At 37.5% G+C, this 19768-nt stretch overlaps 1 protein-coding gene across 5 annotated transcripts in view; it reads left to right on the top strand.

The window, feature by feature from the left end:
* The window catches only part of AKT3 (AKT serine/threonine kinase 3), a 213156-nt gene that overhangs the window by 166886 nt on the left and 26502 nt on the right, over window positions 1-19768 (top strand). For all 5 annotated transcript variants that reach the window (XM_088144108.1, XM_088144110.1, XM_088144120.1 and 2 more), the window contains 2 exons: window positions 2453-2581; window positions 17105-17319. In XM_088144108.1, coding sequence (XP_088000234.1) covers window positions 2453-2581; window positions 17105-17319 — 344 coding nt within the window. The remainder of the gene's footprint in view (window positions 1-2452; window positions 2582-17104; window positions 17320-19768) is intronic.

Here is a 19768-nt window from a genome sequence, read left to right as displayed (position 1 = left end):
GTAGTATTTATTTATTTATATAATTATATTTCAAATTTAGATACTGTCCATCTCACAAAAAGTGACTGTATATCATATTCTTCATATACAGTCAGGTCCAGAAATATTGGGACATCGGCACAATTCTAACATCTTTGGATCTGTACACCACCACAATGGATTATATTCTGTAATTATGTGGAAACTAAACATGTTCGCAGCAAGTCATGAAGACAGAAAAATTACATCGCATGCATGGTGACATCGAGATGTAAACACCATTATATATTTCTGTATTTATATACTGATTTCTGATACAATGACATAAACAATGAGGTTTGAATCAGGATGTATATAGTGTTCTTCAAGCAGTTAGGATTACCGCCATACTGAGGAGATGAAGAAACTTTAATTGATTGATTTAGCAAAGGGGGCAATTGCTAAAATATAAGTTATGACATCCTGATTCAAACCTCATTGTTTATGTCATTGTATCAGAAATCAGTATATAAATACAGAAATATATAATGGTGTTTACATCTCGATGTCACCATGCATGCGATGTAATTTTTCTGTCTTCATGACTTGCTGCGAACATGTTTAGTTTCCACATAATTACAGAATAATGAACTTTGAGTACGGTATGTAAATAAATTAAACTGAGTTCTCTTTCACTGGCAGCGTTAGAATTCCAGTTGCCCACAGCATAGAATTTGGCTCATTAAAACAAGAAACTGACAATCACAGTCATTTCGCTTTTTCTCTACAGTGTATGAACTGGTTTACATAATCCTGGTGTTCACCCTTGCATGTTTAAGAAGCTAGTACATTACTACTTAGAGTAGTCCCTTCTCCTCCATTTATGCCTCTTCCTGAATGTGTGTGCATGCACAATCACTTTATTTTTCTCCAGCAAAATGACATAGTTCTTCAGTTCCCTCTGAAGTGAAATGGCTGTATTTTTACCAGTAAAACAAGGTGTATGCACATTCATGCAGCAATACCATGAACTACTTTTTTAGTGATTGGGTGTGCACCCACACGTTCAGAAACACCTCTTGTGTAGGATTTGCACAGCCCTGGTAATCATACTGTAAAAATATAAATAGCAATTATGTAATGTTTGCATGTCTTATCTGGGTGCCTGGAGGCTGTGAGGGTCTGGATGGGGAGAAACAGGCTTCAACTGAACCCTTGCAAGACTGAGTGGCTTTGGGTTTTGGGGCCTTCTGGTGCTAGGGCTATGCCATCTTTGGTACTGAGTGGGGTTGCACTGCCCCAGACAGACTCTGTGCGCAGTCTGGGGATCCTCCTGGACCTATAACTCTTGCTCAAAGAGCAGGTGGCAGTTGTGGCTAGGAGGGCCTTTGCACAGCTTCGTGTTGTGTACCAGTTGCACCTATTATTAGATCAGAGGGACTTACTCACTGTCACTCATGCCCTAGTCACCTCCTGTTTGGATTTCTGTAATGCACTCTACATGGTGCCCTTGAAGAGTATCTGGAAGAGTACCTGGTGCAAAATGCAGTGGCGCAGGCAATTATGTGTGCCCCTAGGGCAGTACAAGTTACACCTCTGCTCTGCGAGCTGCATTGATTGCCAGTTTGCTTCTGGGTCCAATTCAAGGTGCTGATTTTGATCTTTAAAGCCCTTCATGGCATGGGGCCTGGTTGCCTGAGGGACCTCCTCTCCCCAATTACATCTGCCCGTCCTAGCAGGTCTGGCAGAGAAGGCATGCTGCAGGTCCCGTCTGCCAGAGAATTCCATTTGGCGGGTCCCAGGAGGTGGGCCTTCTCTGCCGTGGCAACTGCCTTGTGGAATCTTCTCCCCCTAGAAGTAAGATTAGCTCCATCCCTCTTAACATTCCGCAAGTCCCTCAAGACCTGGCTATGTGATCAGACCTGGGGTCCCAGGGGGCTGGGGAGATTTTGCAATGGCTCCCTTAATTTTATCCCCTCCTGTTTTGTGTGCTATTATAGTTTTTTATTTGTAGTTGTTTTTATGTATTTATTCTTTTTGATTGTTGTATGCCGCCCAGAGTCACTTGGCGTGAGATGGGTGGCTATATAAACACAATCAATCAACCAACCAACCAACCAACTTAGGTTGGTAAATACCAAACTACTCAAGAAGAAACTTAATGATCAGATCTACTGATATTTTGTTTTTCTTAGAATAATATTATTTTAGAAGCTATTATTGGTTCTTCAGAAATAGCAAATGAGGGAACATATTAAATGGAAACATAGCTCAGTGAGTTAAAGGAATGAAGTTTTGTAAATAAAGCTATAACTTCAATCAGTTCAAGGGACCTTTAAGGTACTTTTAAAGAAAACACTGCAACATTAAAAGATCAGATACGTCATTACCCATTACTTTTAATTATACAAAATTGCAATAATGGAATTATTACATAGCAGGTTTTTTTTTTCTCTTTAAGTCAGTGGGTTTTTTGTGTCTTTGTAAAATACAGTTAGAAAATCTAATGCTGGATAAAGATGGACACATAAAAATTACAGATTTTGGACTTTGCAAAGAAGGAATCACAGATGCAGCTACTATGAAAACGTTCTGTGGTACTCCAGAATACTTGGCTCCAGAGGTATGTCAGCACTTTATATTTTTAAAATCTTACATTTTTTTTAATCACAAGATGCTTTGTGAATTGTAATCTCCATATTTTAATACTTGCAGATACTATTACAAAGGCTACTGTATTTATTATAGTTTTTGTTCTGGGAATTTTTAAATGTATCGTTTAAACTTAGTTAAATGTGTAGTTAAACTCTAGTGCATGCATTAATTTTAATTTGCAATTTCTGTAGCAGAGTCTATCTGCTACCAAAATTGCAAATTCTCTCTCTCTCTCTCTCTCTCAGGAATCTTCTCTCTCTCTTTTTCTTTTAAATCATTCATCACACAAAAAAAACTAAATGTTGAGCGTTAAATAAAAGTTCACAAATTAGATGAAGGAAAATAAGGAGATGAGAATTTTATTTCCAAGTAAAGTTTGGAGGAAATTCAAAGAATATGGCTCATATAACTATACATGAAAAGAGGTCTAGCTTAATCCGAACAATTTATCACCTAAAAATAACAGTGAAGATACTTTTGCCAAGCATTCATTAATGTTTACTTAAAGGTCATCTTTAGAATATATTTATCTCACAAAATCAAAATGATTTTGAAAGGAAGATTTTCTTTATGATCTTTCACTACATCTTGTTGTGACAGAACCAAGAAACCTGTGGCCTGCTCTGGATCTATGGTGGATGGGTACATGATCTCAGTAGATGCATAATTCTTTGTGAACTCTATGCATCCTATGTATGAATTATATCATGTTTAGATCTGATTTGAAGAACCTTCTACAGATGAGGATTTTTATGGGAACCACTCAGTAAGGCAGATGTGCAATGAGGTTCCTGTTGTCAGAGCTTCATTGAGAGTTTGGCAATAAATCTCCCTCTAGAAAATAAAACCTGCTCTCAGAAGCTAGCAGAAGAGAATCAAGAACAAAGTTCCAATAGATAAGTTGTTTTACTGAAGGAAAAAGAAGCCTTTATATTGAAGCTCAGCTGCTACAGAATAAATTAAACTTTCTACTGTATAATAGTTCAAGGGTTTAAATCTTATGTGTCTTTCTCCTGTCCTCATGTAGTAATGGATTTATTGCTGTTTTTTTCGTGGTCTAGGATGTGGAGGAGACCTCCATTGTGTTTTAATAACACTTTGGTCTGGTTTCAAGCTCTTTGCTTTCTGGCCTCAGCAGCTTCTTCCCTTATACCTGTATTCTTTCTTAGTTTTGTTTTACCTGCATAATTACCAGCAGCATTAGGAATATTCTCCATCTTTTTTGAGACATTTTTTTCTGTTATTAGATTCAGTAGCTTTAACCTACACAAAATTACTCCATACCATTCTCCATGACATTTTGGATGATTGGTCCAAATCATCAAAAGCGATGCAAGTGATACCCATTCTGCTTGATTTTTGGACCTGTGACCTCTAGAATTACATTTTGTAAATATGTTAAGAGTGATAGCAATGTTCCACCTATATCCAAAGGGGAAATTAGGAAGGCACCCCCTCTAATTTACAGGATCATAGATACTTAATCTCATCCCTCCTATAAGTGATGGGGTTTTCACTCTAAAGCTCTTTTGGACTGAAGCATAGCATATTCCTCTCCTTTTCCTACTGGACGTTTAGAGGTACCCTGGATTCCTGATTTTAGTGATAGTCATTCTTGTCTTGAAATTACCACTACCATACCACAGATTACTATCTCTTCCCCTCTTGGAGCCAGAATATATCCTTTGGTTTATGAGAACCTGGATTTTGGTCACTGCCCATCTCATCTCTGCCCTTCCTGGCATTATGAGCTGGAATTGTTCATATAGCAGCTTTGCCTTATAAGTTTTTATCTCCTTCATACTACAACAGCAAAGGTGGGAGGCTGCATCAACCATAGCATAATTAGTCAATTGTTTGACTCATTGACTCTGTTTTGCCCATTAACCACTTTCTCTTGATACCAAAGTCTGCAGTCTTGCCAATAAAGGCTTCCTTGGTACCAATCCCTCTGTGGTTACCATCTGTTTGGTGTCCTCCTCCAGCTATGGAACTTACCAAAACACTTAGCAACTGGTGATATAAGACCTGAAGCTGGGAAGGCAGGGATAAGCAGTTGCCACGCTAGCAATGGCCATTGAATAAAGTGATCATAATTACTCAAGGTCACAAAATGACCTACCAAGCATTCTTTAATTGAGAAGGGTGGAAGGAAGATGCCTAGAATTTAAACCTTTGATTAAATGGCTGACATCTTTGCATGGCAGCAAACAGTCAACTGCTATGTGTGAGGTTTTATTCTTGTCTGCAGTAAAGATTCTATTCCAGTCAAATCATGTTTGTGTGTCTTTTGTCAAATCAAGCCAAGAAGTTGAACTAAGAGCTAAGTGTCTGGAAATCAGTGATTGATTGCTGCACTTTGGTGTGAAGCCTGACAAAGACAAACTCAGAGGCTCACAATTCCAAGACTTCCACCACACAACAGCTGCCTGCTGACCCATCCAGTGCTTGAGGCTATGAGTCCAGCACTACATCTTTGGATATATCTTCTTATCTTTCTCAATCCCCAGGCAATCATATGTTCCATCTATGGAGAACAGGCCATATACAGAACAGTTACTCCAGATGGTGACTGCTCTTGCCCTTGAAGTATGCTAACATCAGCAATCAACAGATTACTTAAGTTATTCATGTAGTTACCTACACAACAGTGATATTTCAGCCTTTGCTACAGCCTTTGCTACTACTGCTTAAGATAAACATGGATGTATGATAAAAGTCAACTCCATGTTAAAACCCCCATCCCCTGGTTAAAAACATGTATAAGAGAATGAATGCCATTTTCTTTTACAAATCCATTGTCTAACTGTGAGGTAGCTCAGGGCAAACCTTGTACTCAAGGACATTTGGTGCCAGTAAACAAAAAAGACATAAAACTGAGGGTGGGGGTCATGCAGTTATATCTACATAGCTCTGCCTATTTGAATAGCTTGCCACCTTTAGTTTTTATGTTAGAAGACAGCATCTTTCTTTCCTTATCTCCCAGAAGGTAAAAAAGAAATTGTTGAAGCATATAGACTGCATAAGCAGCTGGTTGCTATGGTGAAACCACTTGTATTCATTAGCAGTAGGGGTGTTCCAAGTGACTAGCATCTGAATCTTATCCTTTCTGTTCTCTGAGACAGTTCTCTGTTCTCTGAGTGGGGTTCCTGGGAGTGGTGATAGGGGAGTACCCCGCTAAGCCACCAAGCTCTGTACCATCTCATAGGACATCCTAGACCTCCTCAACACCTGTTGGAGGCGACACCTGTCTCAGGGGCCATACTGAATAGAAGCAAAAGAACCAGAAGACAAGTGAATGGAAATTCTGCAGCATGAGGCTATCTCCCTGGCTATAATTGCCTCATTTATAACATCCTTTTTTCCTAGGGCACCTATTCTGATAGACAAATAACTCTGTTAGCTGATTCCTCCAGAACGTAGGAGTTCAGACAAGTCATGAACAAACTAATCAAGTTGATTGCTTTTATGGAGAATTGCTAATATAAAAAGCATTGAGTTCCTAACCAGAGACATGGCAGCAAACGTGGCACTTAGGAAGCAACTATGGCTAAAACCCCTTCCGGAACATGGATCTTAAATGAAAATCAGTACTCAGATTAGGCTGATTCAGGAAAGACAAAATATTGGAGAGACTCTAGATGATGGAGAGGCCCTAAGTAATTGAGATAATGGAGGAAAAAAAAGCTCTACCTTTCACCCCAAAAATTGAAGGGAAGGGTAACAGGTAATCAACCTACTTTACTCTTCCTTTTTGTCACTGCTACACCTGAGAGAATCCCTTAGAACACAAGGAACACAGAGCACACTGGCAGGGTGGTGGAGGAAGATATCAGAACAAACTGCTCCAATACATTTCCTCATTCACAAAAAGGGGAAGCCAATGCCATTTACTGTATCATCCTTATGTGTCAGAGATTTACAAAATTTTCCCATTTTTGGACCCACAGAAAATCAGATGCATGAGTTCTCATGATTACACCACAGAATTCCACAGACTACCTGAAGGATTCTTCATCCCTTGACTGATAGAGATGCTGTAATAATGGATCTTGGCACTTGGCAGGAGGTTGAACTAGATGATCACCAATTTCTCTGCCAACTCTTACATCCTATAATGATCCTGGATCTAAATTGGATAGTCTGTCAATCAAGCATCTCAAGTTTAGAACGGAGAGCCTGATACAAATAGTCCCTGGGTTAAGAATGCCCGGTTTAAGGACAACTCATAGTTAAGAACAGAGCCTCTTGTAGCGAAATTCGAGTTTAATACACAATGTTTTGAGTTAAGTGCACAATGGTTCAAGTTTATTACACAATATTACTTATACAGTATTATGCAATAATACTGTTCCGGCTTACATACAAATTAGACTTAAGGACAGACCTTGGGAATGGAACTAGTTCTTAAATTGGGGACTACCTGTATTTATCATGGAATGGTTTCAGCAAAAGGGCACCCTGGCCTAATTGGACCTTCTGGTAGCCTACCTTTACATCTCAGTCCGTCTATCAAATAGGAGATTCCTAAGATTTAGATACCAGGATGCCAAAGTCTTCCGCTTGGCATCTCTTGTAGCCCACTTCAGATCCCAGGATGTGTTCTCCTATTTGGACAATCTGCTGATTTGATCTGTGTAGGTCATACAAGGGAAGCATCCAATAACACTTTACTCTTTTTTTTTATCTCAAATGATGATAAATGTTAACACAACTTTGGGAAAAAGCATAGTTGTTAAAGATACACATGTGATGCTAACACTCCAAAAATATGGAATTCGATATTTTATGAAGAATTCTGGGACTGTTGAGCTTGGAATCAGCTAAGTGAATCATCCTAAAAGTACTCCAGATGTCAAAACATGGATTCAAGAAATACGTTCTTTGTCAATTTTTGAACTATTCTTATATTTTAGAAATGAAAAGATTTCTATATTGTTTAGATTTAATGATATGTTAAAGGACTGAACTAGTTGCATATTAATATTACGTGGATGTTTTTCTTCCTTTTTTTGAAAAAAGTAGTTTGCCATTATATATACTTTAAACATTTTTGATTGTATCATCCCTTTTGTATCATTTTTTTGTTTCTTAAATTTCATTAATAAAATAATATACTTTTTAAAAATAAAAATCTGTTGAACTCCAGCTGCTTTTATACCTAGAATATCCTTTCATTGCCTGACAGCAAGCCAGTGTTTCCAATATCAAATTAAATATAAGAGGGAAAAAAGGCATCCTTGATCAGACATCTTGATAGGTGAGAAAGTAATTCAATTTGTAATAACTCTAGCTGAAGGGTTAGACTATTGTATTTTAATGCAATTAAAAAAAAAAAAAAAGGAAATCTGTATTTGGCCAGAATGTGCCTCAAGAATGTCCAAGGCCCTATATCAAAGGCCTTTTCTGCAGCCAATGAAACCACAACTGCTGACAAAGCTAATACCCATCTGTAGTTTTTGTACCCAGGGTTGCTGTCAAAATTTTTGGGAGATAGGTTGCACAATCAACAGAAACTTTACCAGTGTTCAAAATTGCAATTACATAAACGTCATTAAAGGAAGTTGGGGAGATTTTATTTTAAAAAGTAGCATTATAAACATCCAACAATATAGGAGCAAAAATTTGAAAATTCAGCATATGCCTTACCGCTCAATAGAATAGCCACCAGGACCTGGAACTTTTCCTGTTTTCATTCTTCTAATAGTGCCTTTTATTTCCTGAAGAGATAAAGGTACAATTGGATAAACATTCAAGTTACAAATTTGTTCTTCAGTAACTATGCAATATTATAAATTGCTGGTTTATTAGATTAATTATTATATACTTTGTCTTTTAATGATAAAATAGTTATTACTTTCTTGTTGCTCTTGCAACTAAGAGGCCAATAATCTACCAGGTCTTTCTCCTTGTTTCTAGTAAGTGGTATTTCCATGGTCAAGGAAAAAGACAGAAAAAAATCATTTAACAGAAACAAATATTTTAATAGGTCTAAAAAGAAAAACATGAAAAGCTGTAAATAGAAAACAGGTTAGGAAAAGCCTGGAGAGCATGGCTAGTAGAATTCTTCCCAGCCTTTTATCTACTTTGGTTGTAGGAGTTTCTGTTCTCTTTTGTGTAATGAAGTTGTATGTGTATGTGTGCATGCATATTTCTGCTTTCCCCTTGTATTTGTATTTGTGCATGTGTGTGCGCTTAGAAACAAGGCAGGCTGCATCTCCTCCACTCTGGGTCACGTGATCAGGGCTTAGAAGGGGGCTTAAAATGAAGCAATTGGTAGTATTCCAAGCAGCTGCCCCATTATCTCTCCCATGGGGAAGCATTGAGGGTTGTTTTTCTGGAAAGTTGCTGGACTTTGTGCATTTTTAACTCAATCTTTCTTTTCCTGGCTTCTCCCATTGTAACAAATTCTACCCTGACTTTTTTCCATTTTTAGAGAGGTGTTCTGCTAATGGATAGATGAAGTTGGAAGCACCTTTAAATAATTGCTGTCCAACATTCCATTGGGTTGGAAAGAATAAAAAGAATAGAAATTTAATACAATGAATTAAAAATAATATAATAATTTTAAAAACCAAAAGAATAATCAAAGCAAAAACTAAAGAATAAAATAATCCTTTTCAGTCCAAAACAAATAAACCCTAACAGTGACCTCCAGACAGGACATAGTCTAATCTAGAAAAAGTAATGCAGTTCTAATTTATGTGACAGGATACATAGCTATATTTATTGGATTCCCAATCTTTTCCACTTAACTTTTTTGCTGTTCTTCTGTACAGCTTTGGTATTGCCTTTTTAATAATTTCTAAAGTCAAAACCTGAACAAATCTGCAACTTTAAAACTATTTTATTTCTTCCTGCATGTCAAAATTAGTAACAGTTTGGGATTTGGGACTTTCTAATGTTTCTCCATTGCTGAGCTAGGCGGTTATAGAACTACTATGTTCCATCAGAGAACTCTGGAAGCACCATAAAAGGAAGGTATAACTATTAGTTAATTATAGATAGATAGAGAAATAAATACACTTCACTTGCAAACAAAATTAGTATTGTCTGTATTCAAATCTTTTAAACTCAGCCATCTAAATTTGTACACATTATACAGTTTTTGCTTCAGAATACAATATTCAGTATCTTTTAGTGATTAATTGTCAGTTTAACCTTATTTATGCTGAGAGCATAGTAAACTATTGTGCTATTTTCTTGCACTGGCTGCATTTCTTTTGAGTTAGCATTACTTATTCATCCCTCTAATTGTACAACAATTTTAAAATCAAATGTAGCTCACATAAAGACATACAGTAACAACATTTAAAGTGTTAAGAACATTTTTGGCATTTCAGCTTTATTATGTCCAGTCCTCAAATGCATGAACAGATAATCATCTGAATATTAGTTATTTTTCACATGCTTATGTGATCACACAAAAAGTACATGCTAAAAAGAAACAGATGGTGACAGATGGGGAAGGTTGAATAAGGTGATTTTGGAACCCTAGAAAATGTACTTTTGTAATAGTGTAAAAATAAAAATTATTTGAATGCCAAGTTAGAATTTCCAGAACAATTGATTGCAAATGATTTTCATATTATGGTGATTTTGATAAAATGGCTATCATTGTCAATATTCTATCTTACTTATATTAAAGACTGATGTAAAAGAATGGGCTTATACGCAAACATTCTTGAAATGTTTCATTTCAAAAGAACCCATTACTTAGTAACAATTTACTTTTGAGTATATTTTCATATCATTGTACTATAATAACATTTAGCCTGGGGGTGGGGGAAGGAGCCCCTCCAGAAAGTAAGTAATTTTTATTCTTCAGTTTTTCTGAAGTACAGCTTTTATAACACTTATGAAGCTAGATTTAAAATTGCTACCTAATTTTATATTTAAATATGTGCATAAAACTATTCATGTTCTCTTAGTAATCTCATTAAATTTCTGAAACAGCCTTTGTACATTATAAAGGGTTTTTTGCATAATTGGAAAGGGCCATTTAGGCCATCAAATCCAATCTCCTGCTCGGTGTAGGAATCTAAATTAAACATGTCTGACAGATGGCTGCCCAGCCTCTGCTTTAGCACAACCAGTGAAAGGAGATCACCTCCTCCCTTGGTATTTTTTTTTTTAAATAGTAGCCTTTGATGTTCCAATCCCAGTTTATTTAAAAAGGCACAACCACTGAAGAGACAGTCCAGTCAGGGCTGTAAAAGGTAGTCAGTGATTCAATTGGAGAAATGTATTTTAAAATGTTTTGATTAATAAGAAGATGTCCCTAATTAATAACATTAAATAGTTTTATGATAATGTTTTATTAAAGTAAAAAATAATATACAAACACAAAGGGACAGATAGTTCCCCCCCCCCCAAGAATATTTTGATAGGTCAGTTTCATTAGTAATGTCCCTGAGTTAATCTAACAGTTGCAATTTGGGGACTTGGAATACTGTCACATTTCAAAACAGTGCATTATGGGAGATGTCCATAAGTCATGTACTGCATGTGCTGAGATGGTGTACAATGGAAATAAAAGCTTCAGAACTTGTTTTCCCCATCAGAAGTGAAATTATGCTTGAGTTAATTGTGGTTTAACATTGTCCAAAATAAGCCCACTGAAACTCAGTGATCTGAACATAACACCCATAACTTCTGGTAAAAGTCAGGATGAATAATTGGAAAAGAGAAACAGAATGTTGTAACTGAATTTTCTTTAAAAACAAATGAAATTGCATTTTAAAGTTGTTCTTTCTGTTGCAAGAAGTTATGTGGCTAATTATGTGACTTAAAGTAATTTAAGTCAATTAGTTTAGTTAAATTACTTAAAGTTTAAAGTAAGTTATGTGGTTTAAAATAATTATTTAACTTAAGGCAATCAAGTAACAATAATCTAATAACTAGAAACCATGACCTTGGTTTGCTGTTATTTTTAAACCTTTGAAATACACTAAAATATCCTAATTTATAGGAAATACATTTATTTTAACAACTGATAATCCTGCCTTGCTATGGTAAAGTTGAATTGAAATGTCATATTTTGTCAATTTCTTTATTTCTGCTCTGATCAGATGTTGACTAAATTATTCAAACCTTGGTAGATCTGTTTCACTAGATATTTTATTTATTTTGAAGGTGGTGCCTTCAAGGTAAATGTTAGTTTTTATTATGCATACTTAAAAAAAAAAAAACAACCTCACAGACACTTGGTATCTTACCAGATGTGTTTCTCCACTTTCTCTTAATGCAAGAAGGGATCCCCATTCTAAAAACGTTATGACAGATATATGAATTATGTAACAATAACAGAGAGGTTGCTTTTCACCATTCCAACTCTTTTATTCATCGGTAAACTTAAATAGGTTTAATTCAATCTCATATGAACAATTAAGTTTTGTTTAATCATTTTAGTGTTAATTAAATTTAATAGTCCCAAGATGGTTTATATAGAGCTAATACACTAAGCAATAGGTGTTTGTGACTCACTAGGCAAGCATAACTTAATGCATGACAGCAGTTCTGAATTACTGTCTGTTCTTTTCATCAAATGAAGCTAGAGACTTCTCAACTGCAAAGTAGTACTTTATTGCATTGACTATTAAAATAATTATGCAGAAAAGCTCTAAAATACTGCTTTTATTTATATATAGGTAAACTCTTCTAAAAGTAATTTACGTACATGCTAGTGCATCATTTATTTAGATAGCAGATGTAGGATTTGATTAAAAGTTATGTAGGTGTAATCCCTATATTTGAAGAAATACCTTTATTTTCCATCTAAGTCTCATTAAATATATTCACAGGTGTACCTTAACAATGAAAGGAGTTCTTATATAATGATAACATATGATATCGTATGTTATTGTATGATATTGGAAAGAAAATACAGGAGTGTTTTCTTTGTTCCCAGCAGTCCTAAATATAAAAACAACAACAACAATAATAATTGCAAAAGGCAGTTTACTTGGAACAGCTTACATATTGTGACAGTACCTTTAACACCATCAAACAACATCTGCCTATCCCAGGTCCTTGGGAAGGACTCGATAGGTAGATAAAAATGCCAAATCCAGTCTAAACAGCTGGCTGGCTCTGCAACCACCGCCACCACCACCACCAATAATAATAATTTAGTAGTGAATACATTGTGAGAGTGAAGAAGATGTTAAAGTCCAAACTCAGTGGAAGAAATATCAAGGCAATTAACACCTGGCAATTCCAGTCATTAGATATACAGCTGCAATAGTGGACTGGACTCAAGCAGAACTAGAAGCCCTGGATAGGAAGACCAGAAAATAAATGACAGTGAATCATGCTCTTCATCCATGCAGTGATGTTGAGAGGCTATACTTACCAAGGAGCATAGGTGGTCATGGAATGTTGTAAGTACACCAGACAGTTGAAGAAAAAAAGGCATTGGAAGAATATCTAAAGGACAGTAAAGAAGATGCACTGAAGCTAGTACACCATGAAAGCTTACTGAACACCAAAGAGACCAAACTGGCCTATAAGAAAGACCAAATGAAGAATAGAAAAGAGAAATGGCAAGGCAAAGTATTACGTGGGCAGTACACAAAAAAACTAGCAGGCAAAGCAGATGATAACAAGTCCTGGCAATGGCTAAGAGCAGGAAAGTTGAAGAAAGAAACACAGGGGCTCATTCTGGCTTCACAAGACCAAGCCTGAAGAACAAATGCATACAAAGCCAGAATTGAGAAGACAGCAAATGCCACTTCTGAAGCTGAAGAAACAGTGGAGCAACCACCTAGTTAGAACACCATTGGCATCAGTCAGTTGCAAAAGGCAGCTTTACTGGGAAGACCTTACATCCTGAGATGATACCTTTAATACCATCAAGCAATAACATCTGCCTTTCCTAGGTCCTTGGGAAGGACTTGATAGGTGGATAAAAATGCCAAACCCAGTCTTAAACATCTGGCTAATAATAATGGTTGTTGGGCTTGTGTGCTCCGAGGAGGATGAGAGCCATGCCAGAGCTTCCACCATACTGGACAGGTCTCATCAGAGGAGCCAGATAAAGAGTGTTTCTCCCATAAACAATATGGTGAGATGCAATTTACAGAAACCCACACTGGATCAGTCGTTGCCCGGGTCAACAAGGACTACACTAGGTGTTCCAGTTCCTGGACATCTGATTACAAGTGGGCTACAGGACTCAAAACTGTTGGCTGAGCAACCAGGGCCACCAGCTGCAGAATTACTGGAAAAAAAGTTGTTTACCTGTTGCAAATATACAAAGACTGAAAACAGAGAAATAATGATTTGCTATTACAAATCAAGTCCAACAAGAAGAGGTTGAAAAGAATCCACCAGTTCTGGAAAGAAAAACATCCAGAATCAGAAATAACAGAACAGAGGCTAGCAGATCAACATCAATTTATGACACAAAATAAAGTATTCACAGAAGTAGAATTGGAAGAACTGCAAAGGTCTACCCTGGGCAAAGAAATTGGAGCTTTGCCAGAAGTATCTCAGACAGTAGAGCCTTCTCCTCAGAAAGAACAAAGCCCTGTAACTAAAAATCAAGAGGAATTGAAATAAAGAATAACTCAACATCTAGAATGGCACAAAAACAACAGAATAAGGTTGCCTGCATTGAAGCTTGTTAAAAGAAAAAGCTAGCACAAGTATTAAAAGATGCCAATACTGTAATATCAAATATAAACACCAGCTCACTGCAAGAAACAAACCAACTGATGTATAGCACAGCTGCAGTTATAATTGAATACCTTGGATGCAAAATCAACAAACAAGAAAAAAAGCCAAACAAGCACCACCAAAATGGAAAATCAAGTTGGAAAATAAAATCAGCATGCTAAGATCAGATGCAAGAAACTAGAACAGATGAAAGAAAAGAAGCTGGAGAACAAAAAGACCAAAGAATACCTGATCAAAAAATATTACCTAGAAAAAGGAGGATCGAGGAAGCACTGGAAATAATAAAACAGCAAATAACAGCCATAGCCAAGAAGATCAGCAAATATCAAATTCAACTTGCACACTACAGGCACATTGGAAGACACAGTTGCTGGTCAGTGGTGAAACACTGGGAGTTGTTAACATCAAGAGAGGAACCTTTCAAGGAGACTCACTATCACCATTACTGTTTGTAATTGCATTGATTCCTCTGTCAACAATTCTGAACAAGTCAGGCCATGGCTCTCAAACATCAAAAACTTCTGCCAGGTTGTCCCACCTCCTTTACATGACGATCTGAAACTGTATGGAAAAACACTATCTGAAATGAAATTGCTGCTCAACAAATATACAGCCAAGATATTGCAGTGGAGTTTGGACTGGAGAAATGTGTCACCCTTACCATCAACAGGGGAAAAATTGTGAAAACTGAAGGAATCAAGATGCCCATTGGAAATAACATCAAGAGTCTGAATCAAGAAGATAATTACAAATACCTGGACATCCTTCAGGATGACAACATCAAGCACACTGAAGTCAAGAAAAAGGTTAGTAGTGAATACATCAGAAGAGTGAAAAAGATCTTAAAGCCCAAACTCAGTGGCAGAAATACCATCAAGACGATTAACACCTGGGCAATTCCAGTCATTAGATATACTGCTGCAATAGTGGACTGGACTCAAGCTGAACTAAAAGCCCTGGATAGGAGGACGAGAAAAATAATGATAGTGAATCATGCCCTTCATCCACACAGTGACGTTGACAGACAACTTACCAAGGAGCACAGGTAGATGTGGAATGTTACAAGTATACCAGACAGTTGAAGAAGAAAAAAGGGCCTTGGAAGAATATCTGAAGGACAGTGAAGAAGATGCACTGAATCTAATATACCAGGAAGGCTTACTGAATACGAAAGAAACCAAATTGGCCTATAAGAAAGACCAAATGAAGAATAGAAAAGAGGCATGGCAAGGCAAAATATTACATGGCCGGTACTCACACACACACATACACGCACACAAAACCTTGCAGGCAAAGCAGAAAACAACAAGACCTGGCAATGGCTAAGAGCAGGAAAGTTGAAGAAGAAAACAGAGGGACTAATTCTGGCTGCACAAGATCAAGTCTTAAGAACAAATGCATAAAAAGCCAGAACTGAGAAGACAGCAACAGACAGCAACTGCCACCTCTGAAGCTGAAGAAACAGTGGAACAACCACCTAGTTAGCTGCTGCAAAAGATCACACAGACTGAGTACAAACAATGGTATCACAAAGTAGCAACAATGGTGCATTGGAATATCTGCAAGAAATACCATTTGCCTGCCAGCAAGAACTGGTGGGACCACAAAACAGACAAAGTAATAGAAAATGAAGAAGCTAAAGTGCTCTGGGACTTTAGAATTCAAACAGACAAGCACCTGCCAAACAACACCCCAGACTTAACAGTTGTTGATAAGAAAGACAAAAACGTCTGGATACTGGACATTGCAATAACTGGTGATAGCAGAATAGAAGAGAAAGAACTGGAGAAAATCACAAAATATAAAGACCTGCAAATAGAAGTAGAATGACTATGGCAGAAGAAAGCAAAGATAGTTCCAGTAGCAATAGGCACCTTGGGTGCAATCCCAAAACGTCTGGAGCACCACTTGAACACCATTGGTGCTGACAACATCACCATCAGTCAGTTGCAAAAGGCAGCTTTATTTGGAACAGCTTACACTATCAAACAACAACATTTGCCTATCCCAGGTCTTTGGGAAGGACTCAATAGGTGGATAAAAATGCCAAATGCAGTCTAAACAATTGGCTTTCTGTGAGACCAACAATAATGATAAAAACAGTGTGGTGTAGTGGTTAAGCTATTGGACAAGGACTAGGGACAGCCAGGTTGTAGTTCACCCTCAGCCAAAGAAGTTCACAGGACGGCTTTGGGCCAATCTGTTCCTCTGTCCGAGCTATCTCACAACATTGTTATGATGAAATATAGGAAGGAATGCTATATATGCAGCTTTGAGCTGCTGACTGAAAGGCAAACAATAAACAAAATCTATGCCATGTATGTTATTCAGTCCTCAGAGCATCAATATTTGTCATAGCGTAAAGGCAAGTTTAGGCAATGCAGTAGAAAATACTGCAGTATCTCCAGAACTGTTACAACCACATCAGTGCTTTGATAGTGGAAGTGGAAGATGGAAAAGTAAAATACTTTATGACCAGGAACTGTGCTTCACTACAACTGAATTGAATCCTTGATTCCAATAGATAAACAGTAGAGCTCAAGGTACATACAGGGATACTTTTAAAACAGATGCTCAAAAGTTAGCTTTAAAATTATGTACATCTGTGTTTACCTAGAAGGGTAATGAACCGGAAATGAAGGTGCTGCCTCGTTTCAACAAAGATTGAATAGAATACTGTCATTTGTTTCCGTTTCCTTGGCAAATTAAGATGACACTCCCTTTTAAAGGGTAATTATTGCAGAAGAAGTAATCTGTCTTTCAGGTAAATATATTTGTCTTAAATGTTAATGCCTTGATATTACTATTTTAGGTTTTGGAAGACAATGATTACGGTCGCGCAGTGGATTGGTGGGGTCTTGGAGTTGTTATGTATGAAATGATGTGTGGCAGATTGCCATTCTACAACCAGGACCATGAGAAACTTTTTGAACTAATTCTAATGGAAGATATAAAATTTCCTCGAACTCTCTCATCTGATGCAAAATCATTGCTTTCAGGTCTCCTGATAAAAGATCCAAATAAACGGTAAGTCCAAATGTGTAACAGGTATGTTTACATTTTAGTATCAAAATGTACAAGGGAATGAGACAGTGAAATGAGAATTGTTTTCTAGAAAATTCATATTTAAGTAACATAATGAACAATTACACTTTTCCCCATTTTGAACAGGAATTAAATAACTAATGACTTCTCTCTATTGAACTATGTACCTTTTACAGGGTCAGAAGCAGCAAAGAGGTTTCTTGCTGAAGTAGTAACCCTGAAGAACTGAAGTGGTGCTTAGCTAATCAATACTGGACCTATCAGCATTGGAATTATATATTACATTTTAAAATATAATAAATTGGATCTAAAAAAAGTTATGGGAGGACCACAAAACTGTGGGTAGTGATTGGTTGCTAATAATATCCTCTGGGATCACTGTAAATAGTGGGATACAACTAGTGAGATAGTAGATCTGTTATTGGCTCTCAAATAGCTAAAAAAGAGCTATTAATGTTTTTGGATTGCGAATACAACAATGGAGCATAGAATAAGACCTCCATATTTTTTTTAATCAAATTGTAACTTTGAAACTGCTCTAGGCTCTTAGAGAAAATAATGGCTGTGTTCTTGTCAAGTTAATTCCTGTAGGACCTGTGTTTGGGCACTCTCCCTCTCCTTATAAATTCAACTGTCTTATCTGAAAGGACAGAGTTCAGCAGTTTAGATTTAATAGATAGCAGCGCTTTGGAACAAGTGGATGTATAATGTAGCATCTCTCTGTAGTTCTGTAAACCAAATTTGTCTTTTCCCAGGATTGACAGCAGTGATGTGATCCCAGGAAAGTCACATCTCTAATAGTTACTATGGAAGCAAGTGTGGAAGCTGCTACATTTTATTCATACTCCTTAGAAAATGGTCCCAAACGCCTATATACAGTGGGGCAAAAAAGTATTTAGTCAGCCACCAATTGTGCAAGTTCTCCCACTTAAAAAGATGAGAGAGGCCTGTAATTTCCATCATAGGTATACCTCAACTATGAGAGACAAAATGGGGGAAAAAATCCAGAAAATCACATTGTCTGATTTTTAAAGAATTTATTTGCAAATCATGGTGGAAAATAAGTATTTGGTCACCTACAAACAAGCAAGATGTCTGGCTCTCACAGACCTGTAACTACTTCTTTAAGAGGCTCCTCTGTCCTCCACTCGTTACGTGTAGTAATGGCACCTGTTTGACCTTGTTATCAGTATAAAAGACCCCTGTCCACAACCTCAAACAGTCACACTCCAAACTCCATTATGGCCAAGACCAAAGAGCTGTTGAAGGACACCAGAAACAAAATGGTAGACCTGCACCAGGCTGGGAAGACTGAATCTGCAATAGACAAGCAGCTTGGTGTGAAGAAATCAACTGTGGGAGCAATAATTAGAAAATGGAAGACATACAAGACCACTGATAATCTCCCTCGATCTGGGGCTCCACGCAAGATCTCACCCTGTGGGGTCAAAATGATCACAAGAACAGTGAGCAAAAATCCCAGAACCACACGGGGGGACCTAGCGAATGACCTGCAGACAGCTGGGACCAAAGTAACAAAGGCTACCATCAGTAACACACTATGCCGCCAGGGACTCAAATCCTGCAGTGCCAGATGTGTCCCCCTGCTTAAGCCAGTACATGTCCGGGCCCGTCTGAAGTTTGCTAGAGAGCATTTGGATGATCCAGAAGAGGATTGGGCGAATGTCATATGGTCAGATGAAACCAAAGTAGAACGTTTTGGTCTAAACTCAACTCGTTGTGTTTGGAGGAGAGAGAATGCTGAGTTGCATCCAAAGAACGCCATACCTACTGTGAAGCATGGGGGTGGAAACATCATGCTTTGGGGCTGTTTTTCTGCAAAGGGACCAGGACGACTGATCCGTGTAAAGGAAAGAATGAATGGGGCCATGTATCGTGAGATTTTGAGTGAACACCTCCTTCCATCAGCAAGGGCATTGAAGATGAAACGTGGCTGGGTCTTTCAGCATGACAATGATCCCAAACACACCGCCCGGGCAACGAAGGAGTGGCTTCGTAAGAAGCATTTCAAGGTCCTGGAGTGGCCTAGCCAGTCTCCAGATCTCAACCCCATGGAAAACCTTTGGAGGGAGTTGAAAGTCCGTGTTGCCCAGCGACAGCCCCAAAACATCACTGCTCTAGAGGAGATCTGCATGGAGGAATGGGCCAAAATACCAGCAACAGTGTGTGAAAACCTTGTGAAGACTTACAGAAAACATTTGACCTCTGTCATTGCCAACAAAGGATATATAACAAAGCATTGAGATGAACTTTTGATATTGACCAAATACTTATTTTCCACCATGATTTGCAAATAAATTCTTTAAAAATCAGACAATGTGATTTTCTGGATTTTTCCCCCCATTTTGTCTCTCATAGTTGAGGTATACCTATGATGGAAATTACAGGCCTCTCTCATCTTTTTAAGTGG

The sequence above is a fragment of the Python bivittatus genome, unplaced genomic scaffold (genome assembly GCF_059951505.1).
Source record: "Python bivittatus isolate LINGU-HERP-01145 unplaced genomic scaffold, Pbiv_v1 ctg000020_np1212, whole genome shotgun sequence".
NCBI lineage: Eukaryota > Metazoa > Chordata > Lepidosauria > Squamata > Pythonidae > Python > Python bivittatus.
The sequence above is the reverse complement of the archived record's forward strand: the minus strand, read 5'-3'. Positions and strand labels throughout refer to the sequence as shown.